General features: G+C 41.4%; 1 protein-coding gene across 1 annotated transcript; it reads left to right on the top strand.

The window, feature by feature from the left end:
* The first annotated feature begins 2,126 nt into the window (after positions 1-2,126).
* On the top strand, positions 2,127-15,745 carry LOC132986536 (N-acetylgalactosaminyltransferase 7-like). Its single transcript, XM_061052991.1, has 15 exons — positions 2,127-2,603; positions 6,274-6,385; positions 6,527-6,842; positions 7,659-7,825; positions 8,000-8,130; positions 8,744-8,823; positions 9,724-9,906; positions 10,428-10,545; positions 10,650-10,772; positions 11,913-12,028; positions 12,616-12,718; positions 13,247-13,342; positions 13,910-14,038; positions 14,158-14,188; positions 14,700-15,745. The coding sequence occupies exons 1-15, from the start codon at positions 2,481-2,483 to the stop codon at positions 14,804-14,806; spliced, it is 1,935 nt and encodes a 644-aa protein (XP_060908974.1). The 5' UTR covers positions 2,127-2,480; the 3' UTR covers positions 14,807-15,745.
* The last annotated feature ends 509 nt before the right edge of the window (positions 15,746-16,254 follow it).

Below are 16,254 nucleotides of genomic sequence, written 5' to 3'. Positions count from 1 at the left end.
CTGCGGACCACTAACAGAGATTAGCCTGTGCTCATACTCCTCTAAACTCTCTGATCAGTCTGATAGACAGAAGACAAACCCCTCAGTTTGCCACGTCTGACACCAGCCCTCCTTCACATCAGAAACACTAACGTTACTCCTCTGATTGACTCCAGTTCTTTCGATTGATCAGCTCCCACAGACTGTGATGTTTGTGTGAGTGAGGAGGACTCCTGCCTTATGACAGACTGATGAAGGTTCAGTATCTGACCAGCTGACTGTGACTCGGCCTGATGATAATAAACACTGTGTTGTTTTGTGGGTTTGGGCTGATACGACAACACATGAAGAAAAAGTGACTGTTTGTGGGAGGTACAGAGGCTTTGGTGTGTGGAAGATCATGTATGCAATGTTTTGTACAATGTAAATAGATTCTTTGTAAAGACGCTAAATCATTTTGTGAAGGGGCCTGAATGATGTAAATATTTAACTTATAGCAGAGATTTAATATTTGGGGGGTGATGGAGCAAATAAACACCTGATTTTTACAGCTCATGCTGCCTCCTGTCTGTTACTGTGAGTCAATCACTGCAGTCTGACACAGAAAGACTGAATTTAAACCTTTTAAAACATTTTAAAACAACAATCTGTAACCATGACTTGTGACTTGACTTGTTTGCAGTGATGCTTACAGCTTAATTTTCACCCAAAACATTTAATACAGTAAGGGCCTGATATACTGATAGTATTGGATATAGCAGATAAAACTGAATATTACAAAAAGGAAATTTGGCTTATAAGAAAACCTCGGCATTAAACAGGGCCTCTCTTTTCTTCCCTCCATCTTTTGAAGATGAATTGTCATACGTTGCGCAGGAGGTGCGAGCTGTGGCGCTCAGGCGCGACACTCGGCACATTGTTGCGCACAAGACAGCTGGCCAGTGCTGTGTCTGATCGGACATAATACTCTGGCAAGAGGTATCCAAGCGTAGCAGCAGCGGGCTGTAGAGGGAGGAGACGCGCGCACTATGGAGAGGAGCGCACCAGAGGGCACGAGCTGGGGGAGACGCGCAGCCCGAGAAAAAGGAAATCCCCAATTTAAAATATAATGTTGGCAAAATGAGGGAAATAGGAAGAAATAAATGTCAATGTTGAAATTCTTTAGAATGCAGAGGCTGTGAATGTTCAGTTTTGTTGGCTATTAATAGGCAACAATTATAAATAGCAACATTGACTCTGCAGAAACAGGCAAAGGTGGATGCTATTGTCCTGGAACAAATCTCCCTTTGAAAGCAAACAAGTGGCAACCTGGCCATTGGTGTTCTAGGCCCCCTTTCAAAATAGGCCATTTACATAGATCTCTCAAAGAGAACATAAAAGACACAACAGTGTGTTGTGTTCTGAGGAGGGAAACTCTTTCACCATGCCCTGTGGCCCTGGCAGGCACATAGCCCTGAGGCTGGAAAAGTTAGGGACTGTCAATAGAAGGAGAAGGTTTGATCTGGTTCCACCTTGATTATTGACATCGTAGACAGCATAGCTGAACATGCCTGCCTCCCTTATAAGGCAGGAGTCTGTGGCACGCCCAGTTTATATCCAAAAGCTTGAGCCCATCAGTGTTATCTGTGAATTTGAATGCAATACAACGCTTCTCTGTACTGCCATGATAACCCCAACCCCACCCAGAAGTGTACACCGGTCACTACCACCTCACAGTGTTATGCCTCATTCAGATAGTGCTGCAAGGTAAGGAGGCATTGGCTTGACATTTTGACCTTCTTGGACCTCCTTGACCTAGGATCTCAAAGTATCATAATAGATTTGTCCAAACTAGGAATTTCCCAGTGGCAACACTGATGTTGCCACCTGAAGTTGTACTCCAACATCCTGTTCTTTTGAAAACAGAGAAGAATCCTTAGTAATTGCACTGCTGTGTGTACTGATTGGGGGAGGCCCACTGTTGGCAGAAGTCCATGGTAATACAGTAAACTCCACTGTTTGACTGGGTGTGACACACATTTTGTGATTATTAGCAGTGAGGCTCTGTCTTATCTTGATGCAAGTTTTGAAATGTCAATACACACATTATCTGAAGCTTGTAACACCAGCAAGGCCAGCCAGTATTTGCTAACAGGTGGAGTCACAAGAACAAGAAGGAGCTCCTGTTTGACAGCAAACACCCAGACATACCTCCTGGATCTTCATCCTTGACAGGACACAAACCCAGGGATCAGGATCAGGATCAGTGTGAATCTGTCACTGTTAGCTAGTCAGACCAAATCGTATGAGAGCAGACAGAGGAGATACAAATTAACATCATCCTGCTAGAGTTCAGACGTCTTATTAGAGAATCAGGATTATTTACATTGCTGTTTTCAGCTTTGTGTTCAAACTCACAGCAACACATAATTGCAGTTAGTTTGTTAGCAGATGATTAGACTTTATGAGGAGCAACAGCTAGCAGCTAACCTAGATTAGCTCATTCTGTTGTTAGCTTCAATATGAGGCTGAAGGTGGGCTTTCTCCTACGGTCTATGCTGGTCATATGGTTATTTGTGGGTCTGAAGGTTCTTTGGTCTGCTCTGTCAATCAAAGCAGGGAAGGAAAACCCTTTTGGAAAACAGGTGAGTTAATTTACGCTTACCAGCTTAACAGTTTGGCAGTAAAATATACCTTGAAACAACAGGTCATAATGTGTTCTATAGTGACTAATATTTTTAATAAGTAACAAGTATGCTCATGATGACTGATGACAGAAGACTCTCATTCACTGTTAGCTAACTGGTAGCTTGTTGTCATGGAGATTTACTCTCGCTAGATGCTCTGGTATCTTTGTATGACACCAACAGATGCATTTGAACCCAGGACCCCCTTGGCCGATTCTCTTCAACTTATATATGCTTCCTCTTGGTAATATCATGAGGAAACATATCAATTTCACTCATACTCAACACTCATACTTTTGAATTGTTATGCAGATGATACTCAACTCTACGTATCAAGCCTGATGGCCTAATCAGTTATATAAACTAGAAGCATGCATTTAGGACATTAGGACCTGGATGACCAGACATTTTTTGGAGACAAACGTTATTGTGCTTGGCCCTTAACACATCAGAGATAATTTTTCTAATGATATAACTGTACTAGATGGCATCAGGTTGGCATCTAGCACCACTGTTAGGATTCTAGGAGTTCTTTTTAATCAAAATATGTCCTTTAACTCAAATAAAACAAATGTCAATGACGACTATTCGACATTCGTAATATATCTAAAATTAGGCAGATCCTGTCACAAAACGATGCAAAAAACAAGTTAATGCATCTTTTGCCTCCAGATTTGATTATTGTAATTCTCTTTTATCAGCTGCCCTAAAATCTCTAAAGACAATTCAGCTGGTACAAAACGCTTCAGTTTGTGTACTGACTAGAATTAGAAAAGGAGATCATTACTCCCGTATTGGTTTCTCTGCACTGGCTCCCTATAAAATCTAGAATATGATTTAATTTTTTTCTTTTCACCTTCAAAGTCCTTAATGGCCAGGTATTATCTGATCTTAAAGAGCTTATAGTGCCATATTACCCTTCGAGAACATTACGCGCCCAGAATGCAGGCCTGATCGTGGTACCTACAGTGTCTAAATGTACTATGGGAGATAGAGCCTTCAGTTATCAAGCTCCTCTCCTTTGGCATCATCTACCAGTCAAGGTGTGGGAGGCAGACATCCTCTGTACTTTTAATTGTAGGCTTAAAACTTAACTTTTTGATAAAGCATATAGTTATGGTTACTCACCATATATCTTCCTTGGAGCTCCATGAGCTCCCTAGTCTCCTAGGTTCCTCTGGTATGTCTGTGTGGAAGGCCTGCTGCTGTGGATCGACCCTTCCGACTCCAAATGCTACAACTATTAATATCAGCCTTACATATATTGTCATATATGTATGTATGTAGTATAAATATTAAAGTAAATATTGGAGCTGCTCAACTTCAACCTCTATAATTAACATAATCAGTCCTCCCTGTTTCATCATCACTACAGTTGCTAATATTGCTGTTGTATCATATTGCTATTTGTATCATACTCAGCTTTTACTGATAATACTACACATATACAAAAACTGTCGTCAATGTTGTGCTTTGCCTCTGTGCAATGCCTGTCAGCACCTGTGTGTCCCATCGGACTCAAAGCTGATCATTTGCACTTACTGACATTGTTCCCTTTTTTCTAGATCCTTGCTTGTGTTGTACTTACTCTCTGATGTACGTCGCTTTGGATAAAAGCGTCTGATAAGTGAATTGTAATATTTTAGAATTGTATACTTTTACCATTATATCTGACTTTGTAGCTATAAATCAATCTTCTACATTGTTGTTGTTGTTGCTCTGTTAGTCTCCCACAAGACCAGAACAGTTTTGGGAGATTGGCTGCCCAACATGAGTCTGTTTTTGCTCGAGGTTTCTGTCTCTGAAAGGAAGTTTTTTCTTGCCATTGTAACTTTGTTAAATATTGCTTAGTGCTGCCGTGCTTATGATGGATTCATGTTAGGTCTTAATATAACAAAGAGTAAGGTGTTTTACCTGCTCTTTTGTACAGTGTGTGTTGAGATAAAGTGTGTTATGAATTGGCGCTATACAAATAAAGATTGATTGATTGATTTGAATGTAACATTACTCCCTCTCTGTTAACACGTTTTTATAGTTTCAATCATAGTCAGTTGAATATGAAAGAGAAGAAATGTTTTCCAGCAAGTTGTTCACATGAACTACAAAAAGCTAATTAGAAAAAAATCTATGCTTATAAAATGGAAATAAATATTTTAGAAAGTCTAAATAGAAGCATAGCTATGTATGTTAAGGTGCTCATTTAAATTACTGATTCTATAACAGCTGATGTCTTCTGGATTTTCACATCAGACTCCAGTTCTAGGTATAACTGACAGTTCAATCATGACAAAAAGAAAGTAGATTATTATAATGTCTTATTTAGTTTGGCAGTTCATCCATCCAGTAGATAGATGGATAAATACTATCTGTCTGTAATGCAGTGTGAATCCTGTACCCGCCTTCCAGTCAGTGACCTGGCCGACTCTTAGTTCACCTTTCCTGCTGACTCTCAGCCTGACTCCCCATATTCCGTCATGCAGAGCTGCTCTAAAGTCTTCTGTTCTTGCTGAGTTGATGAAAATCACTTCAGGAAAATGAAGACGAATTATCTGTCTGTGAGTAAAAAACTGAAAGAGGAAGAACGTCACAACCCTGCTGGATATAATAGTGATTGGAGGGGCCCCCAATAAATGTTTGCCTAGGGTCCAACATGACTCTAGAATCGCCACTGCAAATCACCAGTTCCTGCAGACTGAAGTAAATGTAGTCCCTTCTACAGGAGCTGCAGCACAGCCTCCCCATAACTGCACAGCTGCTACAAAAGTCTCCAATTCCTGTAGGGTTGCTGCAAAAGACTTGATCCTGCTGCTGAACCTTTAAAACCTTGTTCCTGCTGCTTTAGTGTAAAGGAGATTCAGCATCTGGCTCAATTTAAAGCTACACGTCAGATATCCAAGACTGGCCTCCTGTGCAGCCCTCCCCTGGTACGTTGTTCCTGCATCCTGTCTGTTTTCAACAGATCCTCAGTTAACACAGCAAACCCCAGAGTGCAGGTCCTGCTACTTTTGCAGGCGAGATAGAGACCTTGGCGTGGAGAAGATCCTTTGGATCAAAATGACGCCCTTAATAAAGTTATTGCTCATTGGGAGCTGAACAGAACAGTGTGCGTCCCCTTTTTTCTGCAAGACAGAGACCATGCGCCCTTGGCCAACCCATGGTTCATTCTGCCAAGAGGCTCCATCTCACTGGTCTACCCCTGGCCCTTTCCTGGATCGGTTTCATCCATCAGTTCAACCTTCTGTAGAGAGGCTCTGTCTGATTGGTCATCCTCCCATGAGGTTCTACCCATTTGGTCAACCTCTTGCCAATCCTTAGGAGATGCTCCTTTCAACAGGTCAAGCGATTTCTCACCCCTGCCTTGCTTACAGACCACCTGAGGGGAAATGCTGGGTCCCTGTCCTGCCTCCAGGACTTTTTTTTTTACCAGTTTTTCTAGACCTTGTATGTTTTTAAAATATGTTTTTGCCTGAATCCCATGAACTCTATAACCACAAGATTTTAAATGTGCCTTGAGGTAGCATTGAATTCTTCTTAAAGTCTGATTCAAGGTCCCCTGTGGTTGTATTAAACCCATAATGTTGTATACTAATAAGTTAATTATGTTTAAAACGTCAGTTTGGTCTTACAGGAGAATGTTGCCCTGCCCAGAGCTGACCCTGAAGACCAGTTTAAGCCTGTGGTGCCCTGGCCTCATGTGGAGGGGTTGGAGGTCGACCTCAACTCCATCAGACTCAAACATTGTGAGACTCCATCTTGAACATCCATAAACACACTGACTGCACTCACACTCCACCTGTGAGAAGTGAAATCTTGAGCAGGTGTGCAATGACCTGATGGATCATATGTTCTGATGCTTTGGCTCCTGGTTTTCCCTCCATCAGGGCCCAACAACCCCCAGAAAGCGGAGGAGCAGCCCAACGAGGAGCAGGTGATCCAGCAGCAGTACGTGACGTTCAGACCCCATAGTCACGCCTACACCAGCCCCGTCCTGAAGACAGGAATCCTGGGTAACTTTGAGCCTCAAGAACCAGAGCCTCCAGGGGTCCCTAATGGTCCTGGAGAGGGGGCCAAACCCTTCGTCCTGGGTCCAGAGTACAAAGACGCCGTACAGGCCTCCATCAAAGAGTTTGGCTTCAACATGGTGGCCAGTGACATGATCTCTCTGGACAGAAGCATCAGCGACATTCGCCATGAAGAGTGAGTCACAGTGTTTACACTGTTAATAGATCAGTGTTTGTCTAAACGTCTGAATAATCATGACAGTCTGAGTGTCACTATCACATCACAGCAAACATGATGAATGAAATCACGCAGGGTCAGCTACTTTTAGATAAACAATCAAAGAAAGGAAGATATTTAGTAAAAACACAAGTACAAATTGATGAATAATCTTTAACACTGGTGGAGTTATCCTTCTACAAACACAGAGTGTTTGACTAATATATCCTGCAGCAAACATCCTTCACACACACACACACGGATGTGGGTGTGTCTGCTACACACTCACTCACTCAGTGAACATATTGTCTCTAACTGGTTTGACAGTCTTGGATAACACAGGTGGATCAGTGTTCACCTCCAGCAGAGACGTTCTGATATTCTTTATCACTGGTATAAACCTAGAAAAAAGCTAAGCTAATGTTAGCAGCAGCTTGGCTCATGGCTCCTCCTTACGATGAGCAGGTTAATCTGCACAAAAGCAGGACACAGTACGACATACCTCTTAGGTTTGGCTAACGCACTACCTAGTTCAGAGACACTGATTTATATACAAAGCTGCTGGACCAGGACTGTGGTTTGTTTTCTTTCCTCACATGATAATTAACCTGAGATCTGTTTTTCTTCTTCTTCTTCTTCTGTTATTGCTGTGACAGCTGATGTTATGAAGAAGACAAACCGAATACATTTTTGTGGGGGACATAAAATCATGTTATTGACATGTAGCATTGGTTGATATACCTGAAATCACATTTTATGCTGTATCAGTTTTTCTGATGTTTCTCACCTGTCCAGGTGTAAGTACTGGCACTATGACGACAGACTGCTGACCTCCAGTGTGGTGATCGTGTTCCATAATGAAGGCTGGTCTACACTGATGAGGACGGTCCACAGTGTGATCAAGAGGACTCCCAGGATATACCTGGCTGAGATCGTCTTGATCGACGACTTCAGCAACAAAGGTCAGACTTACCTGCTGATAAATAAAAGTAGCATAAATTGTGCAAAGGATTTATCATCCAGCAATGTCTGATAAACTAGTACAGTCTGATTGAACCATTAATACTTGACTAAACATAAAGCCAATTCTTGACTGAACAAGCAATATCTGACTGATATAAGATGTGTGTGTGCAGCCCACCTGAAGGAGCGTCTGGAGGAATACATCAAACAGTGGAACGGTCTGGTGAAACTGTTCAGGAATGAGAAGAGAGAAGGACTCATCCAGGCCAGGAGCATTGGAGCCAAGAAGGCCACTAAAGGAGAGGTACCCGATGTGGTATCTGATGTGACATCTTAGGTCTCAGTTCTGCCCCTCCTGCACTGTGATTGGACGGCTGGGTTTAAGATGACAGCAACCAGCGCGCCAAAGTGCTCAGTTCAGAAAGGAAACTCAACCTGTGGTAACACTGGCTAACGCCGGTGTTTGTATCCCTTTTAATGGATTTTCAAAAAGATAGATAAAGCATTCCCATTGTAGAAGAGAAATATGCAAAATAAAGAAGACATGTTTTTATGGACATGTAGGATACATAAAGGGATATTAAACACCTGGATCCGCAGTCCCAGACATGAGCAGCAGAGCTGAGTATGTGGGTTGAGCCCATGAAAAACTTGCCAAAATTTTAGACATTGAGCCCCATATAACTGGAATGGAATAATCCTTGTGTCATAAAAAGTTGGTATGAATGAAGTGTCAAATATTTGACTATTCGGGGTTCCCCCTAAAACTGAGAACAAAATATAATTTAAAAAAGAAACTCTGGAGTCGCTGAAAGTTTGACTAAAGACAAATAACCATTGCATTTAATATGAAGTACAACTCATTCTACAAGATAGACAAACTGGGTTTTTAGCCTCTACACTGTACTGTTTTCAAGGTGTTAATCTACCTGGATGCTCACTGTGAGGTTGGAATCAACTGGTACGCTCCTCTGGTCGCTCCTATATCAAAAGACAGGTAACAGATATTGTGTGTGTGTGTGTGTGTGTGTGTGTGTGTGTGTGTGTGTGTGTGTGTGTGTGTTCAGGAGAGTGAGCAGAATGCCTCTCAAATCGTAGAAGATTCATTGACTTCATTACCACCAGGACACGCCCCCTCAGTCGGACAGAATGAAATTGCTCATGATTGCTTTAAGTATGGGAAACAGGAAAACAGGCGATTATCTGCTGTAATTAAGGTCATTTTGACTCCACACAGATCCCTACAGGTTACTAAAGAGAAGGTAAACAGTGGACATTATTATGTGGCAAAAATCATGTTTCCTGACATTTTTATGTCCCTCATTTAAAGCAGGGGAAGTTCACAAAGCAAATCCTTTTGGCACTCAAAAGGTTGGTTAGATCAGAGATGGATATGAAACTTAATAAAGCTGGACTGTAGTCAGAGACAGAGATCCACTTTCTCCTAATTGCAGTGAGGAATTTAGCTTCCGTAGTGTGTAAAAAGATTGCCTCAGTTTCTGTGGAGTATGGAGTATGACTGAGCTAGAAATACATTTTCTTTGTTAACTCATGTTTTCTGATCCAAGCTCTGAGCACACTCACAGAAAAGGGGTCGATTTATGGTCATTTGCAGCTTCTTTCAGCTTTCTGCTTCAAACTGCTATGATGAGGAGTGATGATGAATGCAATTTTAAATAAACAGAGCCTAATGGTACTCACTCTGCAGAGAGCTAACAGCAAGCTAACACTCATCCCTGTTCTTTTGTGTCTCCATCTCCACCCCTCTATCCACCCCACTTCTCTGTGCTGTCACTGCTGTCTGTGTCCACCTGTTTGGAACCTGAATGTACACTTCCCCAACATCCATCCACTCCCATTATATCCTGTATGCATGGCCTCACCCCGCCTCTGTCAGAACGGTGTGTACGGCGCCTTTGGTCGACTCTATCCTGGGTACGACTTATAGCATCGGGACCCAGGGTGGAGGGGACAAGGACAACTTAGCTAGAGGTGCCTGGGACTGGAGCATGGCATGGAGGAGAATTCCTCTGACAGACAAAGAAAAAGAAAGGAGAAAGACTCGCACTGAGCCATACAGGTACACAAAACAAACATGTCTGATGACTGATGTTGACAGGGTGGACTCAGGGACAAACAGATCAAAACTAGAGCACAACTGGTATCTTATATTTAAACCTTTAGCATAACTACAATGTATAGTGAAATATACTGTATTATGTAGTCATGTAAAGAAACTAATAATCATCAGCTCCCCATCTCCCAATTTGCTGCTGTGAAACAGTTGTCTCATGTGGTGGAAATAAAAGAGCTGTGGAAGGCAGGAGGAATTATAGTTTAGATCTTTAGAAAGAAAAATATTTAATTATTAAGTTCATAAATTATTAGATTAGATATACTTTATTTTCCCCAGGGGGAAATTTGCATTATGCAAAAGTGCAGAGAAAACACACAGCTTTGTGTAACTTACATACAATAAAACAACACAGCATAGTAAGACGAAGATGTATTTACCAAGTTGATATGGTCTGTGTGGATTTACCCATGAACTAAATTTGAGATATTTGTTTACACATGTACTGTATGCGTGTGTACCTGCAGGTCTCCTGCCATGGCGGGGGGTCTGTTTGCTATAGAGAGAGACTTCTTCTTTGAGTTGGGTCTGTATGATCCAGGACTGCAGATCTGGGGAGGAGAAAACTTTGAAATATCATACAAGGTACACACAGAGAACTTCACTTTATACACACTAATTATTATTATTATTATTTATAATAAAGTTTCAGAGTATTTTTCACATTCTGTACTTTAACGTGTGTGTAGATCTGGCAGTGTGGGGGACAGCTGCTCTTTGTGCCGTGCTCCCGGGTCGGTCATGTTTACAGAATGGAGGGATGGCAGGGTAACCCCCCGCCCGCAAACATTGGATCATCACCGACTCTGAAGGTAGAGCGGCTCACAGTGAGACCAGTGGTGAAAGGTGGTAACAACAGGCAGGGAACAGGCTATTATGACGGTCCCTTGGGATCTTACAGTTCAATGTGTAACCTTGGTTACTTTTGTATTTGGAAAGTACAGAGGTCAAAGAGAAAGCTATTTGAACAATGGATTATGATGGATAGCACTGTGACAGTCAAAGTTCTGACACGTGACAACAAGCAGCTGAGATTCAAAAGAGTCTCAAATTTAGTGAGCTTTGCATCCTTCTCCTCCTGTTCTTTTCTCTCCTGCCCTTTTTGCAACCGCTTCTCTGTTTGAATGGCATGACTGCTGGCTTGGCTTGCCTTGGTGTGTTCAGCTTATTAGACTTGCTCGATGTTGCGCTTTAACTGGCCGGAGTCTTGCTGTCTTGTCACATGATTAAATAGAGAATTAAGATTGGACAACGACAGACACACTCCCAGAAGCCGCACTGTCTATAGTTACACCCTTGGCTGAGATATACCTGCAGCTCACAGTGAGACACACACAGACAGAAGTCAACTCATGACAAAAAAACAGAAATGTTAAGGGCAACATTTTGGAGCAGGAACAGACAGGAGACGTGGTCCAGGACTAGGTAAGCACCCTCTAGAAACAGATGAAGCTATAGGGAGCAGGTGGACTGTAAGCTAGGGGCCAGGCAGGGGTTCAAGTGTCACACAAAGTAACAAGTGTGGCGACACAGTGAGAATCTCTGAGCAACCACAGGTAAGAAGACAGGAACCCCCCCCCCTTTTGTGTCGCCAAAACATCCAAGGGGACAGACCGACAGGAGATTGAGGAAATGACCCGTACTATGATGCGGCAGGTCAGAGGCAACTGGTGGTCACTCTGAGGAGGAGTGCTGGAGAGTCTTGCATGACTTTGCTACACTAATTTTGTGAATTTGATTAATCATGTTTTTGTGTTGTTGTTTTTTCTGTCTTGTTTTTTGCTTATATGGACCCCAGAATTGTTGTTAACAACTAATGGGGATCCAATGTAAATAAATAAATCATAGGTGTTAGATATGGTCGGCTTTTTGCTGATTTCTGTTTGCTTTCATGAATTACATTAAATTGTGTGTGTCTGTGTGTCTGTGTGTGTGTGTGTGTATTTGAACAGAACTATGTGCGTGTGGTGGAGGTGTGGTGGGATGAATATAGGGACTACTTTTATGCCAGTCGTCCTCAGACTCGGGGGCTGGCCTACGGAGACATCAGTGAGCTCAAACGCTTCAGGTAACACACAAATATTATTAGGATACAGATTCATTCTGTATACCCTTTAAATGAAACCTCTAAAAGTCTTTGGTTTTTTTACCGGTCACTTGTCTGAAGCCCCTCCCTGTTGGGCGAGCCATGTTTATAACATCTTAGACATACAGACACAGTGTAAGAGCAGTTCAGGAGCAACTGTCTTCTCAGATTTTTGAATCCGAATCTTATCAGTGTCTTATGGTTAGGTCTTCTTCACAATGTTGGTGAGCCAGCATGATGCTCAGAACGTGCTAATAGGTGAGTTTAAGGGAAAAAACAGTGACCTTTTAGTGAAGAGCCTTGCAGCCCCCACAGTTTGAGCTACTGTAAGTGTCAATGTGGAGGCGATAAGGCAGTCCCAACAACAGTTTTTCCCAGTGCTGAAATGTAAGTACAGGGAGCCTGTTTATTTTTTGTGTTCCTTGTTGGGGGGGGGGGGGGGTGACATGAGACTTGTGTTATCAATACAACTACATTTCTTGTAATTCTGGGCCACTGTTCTCTCTTATTCAGACTTTTGATTAGTGGTTACTGATTGTTAATAACTGTTTGTGTTTCCTCCTCATCAGGGAGGAGCATCACTGTAAGAACTTCAAGTGGTTCATGGAGGAGATCGCATACGACATCCCTTTACACTTTCCTCCACCTCATAAAAATGTGGATTGGGGGGAGGTAGGAACACACAAAAACGTGTACATAAGGTTGTCAACATTCTTGATACTTCAGTACTTTTTGATACCGCATGTTTTAAAAAGGATACAATTTCTTTTATTTTACTGATCGATAGTATCAAAACCTATTGAAACTTTAAATAAAAACTGTTGCAGTCTATTTCATAAGACGTGTGTCGGAGAGGAATGAATGCAATAAACTCTTACATTTTTGCAAGAAAAAAACTCCAGCAGTCTAAATGCACCAATTCATTGGCAACCTTTTCCAGGTTTCCATTTTTGATACTTTAAAAACAAGAAATGATCCAATATTGGGTGCCTATGACTTTCTTTTTTAGCTGCAGTGGTATCAAACAGGTTAATATGATTTGATTTTTACTACAATCATAATGTGGTTTAAAAATCTGGTATGATGACAACCCTACTCGTACAAACAAACACACATATACATACATACATAAACACACCTTTGTTGACACACTCTGTGTTTGTTTCTGAGTTGTGTTCATCATGTTTTGACTGTGTGTAGATCCGGGGCTTAGAGACCAGTTACTGTATCGACAGTATGGGACACAAAAAGGGAAACGTGGAGATCGGACCCTGCCACAGGATGGGGGGAAACCAGGTACTGACCCACATGGAGCTTCTGGTCTGGTTTGGACCTGTCTAACGAACAGCAGAGCAGCTTCAGTCTGTGTGATTCACTTTTAGATAAAGGGAATCTCTAACACCCGTGTCTGTAAGGAGGGGCTCTTTGTTACTATCCATATCACATTAACTTCAGCTTTTACCTCGAACACTTTAATTGATGCAAACAAAATAAATCAACAGATCCTTCTTCTTAAAGATGTATGGTTAATGTCAAACAGAAACATCTGATCCATGACCAACAGACTGCCATCCTCCCTTTCTTTAGTTTTAAATCCTGACAGTTTAAACAAAGTTTGTTAACCTCAAACCTTTTGTGGCTTCGAAATAGTCGTCCACAAACCAATTGGTGTCATTACAGTGACTACTAGACCAAATGATTGAGACTGAGAAGATGTCTCACTGATACTTTTCTCTGCAATTAATCTGTGTGTGTGTGTGTGTGTGTGTGTGTGTGTGTGTGTGTGTGTGTGTGTGTGTGTGTGTGTGTGTGTGTGTGTGTGTGTGTGTGTGTGTGTGTGTGTGTGTGTGTGTGTGTGTGTAGTTGTTCCGTATCAATGAAGGTAACCAGCTGATTCAGAATAATTACTGTTTGACTAGAGGAGCTAATGACACAGCTATCATTATCACACGATGTGATGGGAACAAGTACTCTGAGTGGCAGTACTTCAAGGTACCACACACACACACACACACACACACACACACACACACACACACACACACACACATACTCACACACAGATCAGTACTGAACAATACCTCACTGTGTTTTTGTCTCTGTGTTTTCAGGATATGAATCGGTTCACTCACATGCCAACAGGTAAATATCTGCCCTTTTATTTTACTCATGCATCGCATTCATCACCATCATCACAAACAGTCTTACATACCACCAGTCTTTATCTAAACTGAGGAAAAAATAAAGAAACTTTAAGTTATATACACTATACTGAGTGTAGTCCTGCAGTACCTCTTGACACCACAGGATGGCCCTAAAGATAAAGATAAACTTTATTGATCCCCATGAGGGAATTTTTTTCATTACAGCAGCTCAAGAAAACAGGAATAAAATTATTAAAAATAAAAATCAAACATATGTACATAAGTTAAATAAAGGCAGAAAAAATACAATAATAGAATACTACAGGAATACTACAGGAATAACCTACTGATACTGTGGATCACATCAGCATCACCCCTTTCACCATTTAGCTCTATGACCACAATAACGTTGTTGTGTCTCTGTAATGTTGTCTTGTCTCTAAAGTATCAGTGATGTTGTCATGTCTCTGTAGTGTAGCTGGTAATATGTCTTTTTGTTCTTGTCTCAGGGAAGTGTCTGGACCGCTCTGACATGCTCCACTCAGTGTTCATCTCAGACTGTGATAACAGTAAAACCAGTCAGAGGTGGGAGATGAACAACATCATGGTTGTGTGACAAACTGTAAACATGTTCCTTCAGCTTTGGATCTGAATCACTCAGAGAACATCACTGTGAAATGTTTTTTTTGGGGGGGGTGACCTGCTATGAAAAGCAGAATAAAAACTACTAACTTTCAACACTATGAAAACTCTATTGAGGGGCGCTGGTGGCACAGTGGTCATCTCAAAGCGGGCGGGCCGGGTTCACATCCCACCCGTGGCTTCCTTCCCGCATGTCATTCCCCTCTCTCTCTCTCCCTGATTTCCGACTCTATTCACTGTCCTATCTCTCCATTAAAGGCCCAAAAAGCCCAAAAATAAATCTCTATTGAGAGGCTTTATGAAACTCTATTTAACTTATAGCAGAGATTTGTTGGTTAGTCTAAAGAAGAGGAAATAAAAGCATGTAAGACGATCTCCACGTTTTTCCTTGATAAAAGATAGTCTCCTGAGCTTCATAAGACAAGAATTCACAACTAGGTTGACAGGTTGGTTCAGACTGAAGTTCTCATCAAAGATGAGGCAAAGATTTTTGCAGTTATATTTTGGGTCAGAAAGCCGAAAGGTATCGCTGCTTTTTCTGAGCAAGAGCCAATATGGATCATCTCCGTTTTTTTTCAAGGTTTACATGTAGGACATTTTGAGACATCCAGCATTTAAGGTCTCGGATGCAGTTGTTCAGCGTGTTAAGTAGTTAAAATCATGTGTATCAAAAGAGAGGTACAGCTGAGTATCATCCGCATAGGAGTAGACACTCACATTGTGGCTGCGGATGATATGTCCCAGGGGTAGCATGTAGAGGGAGAAAAGAAGCACTCAAATCTAAAAGCATCAGCAGCAATCAGCAAAACATTTCACACTTCAAGTCGTATGCTTTGCTATAAACACATATTGAAATTCCTCAAAGAGCTCATTTTTGTAAAAAATTAAATAGATTAAAAAAAGCAATCAACTATTCAGCCACATTATTTTCAAGAACCTTTGAAAGTAAGGGAAGTTTTTAAATTGGTCTAAAATGTCTAGGGGATTAGGGTCTAGTGATTCTTTTGGGAGTTAGTTGAACTTTTTTCTTTTTTTTAATCAACGATAACAGATCCAGTTTTAAGTGATGTGTTTATTAAAGTGAGGATATATGTGCTGAAAGGCTTATTTACTTCTTTCAGAATTCTTACTGACGGGATGAGAAAAGCACACATCATTCACATCTCTGAATCTTGCAATTATCTGATTACTTAAATATATTAAATGTATTGATCTCTCATTGTATGTCGAATTTAGTTGGTAACAGAGAAAATTAAAATTTCAAAGTGACTCCCATTCAATATGTTCAAATTTGGAATTCCAAAATTCTTTGGCCAGAGAAATTGTGGTTTCTGGGTACATTTTTTGTGTGATAAATACACACCATTCACCATTAAGTCTGATTTAAATTGCGGTTTCACCTAACCCACCCCTCAACAATCC

This window comes from Labrus mixtus, chromosome 2 (genome assembly GCF_963584025.1).
Source record: "Labrus mixtus chromosome 2, fLabMix1.1, whole genome shotgun sequence".
Taxonomy (NCBI): Eukaryota; Metazoa; Chordata; class Actinopteri; order Labriformes; family Labridae; genus Labrus; species Labrus mixtus.
This window is presented reverse-complemented; position numbering and strand designations above follow the sequence as displayed.

Excerpts from the sequence above, each read along its gene's own strand:
- LOC132986536 (XM_061052991.1), top strand. The coding sequence starts at position 2,481 with ATGAGGCTGAAGGTGGGCTTTCTCCTACGGTCTATGCTGGTCATATGG. Across the intron at positions 10,773-11,912 it reads GATCATCACCGACTCTGAAG|AACTATGTGCGTGTGGTGGA; the intron begins GTAGAGCGGCTC and ends GTATTTGAACAG. Across the intron at positions 14,039-14,157 it reads CTGAGTGGCAGTACTTCAAG|GATATGAATCGGTTCACTCA; the intron begins GTACCACACACA and ends CTGTGTTTTCAG.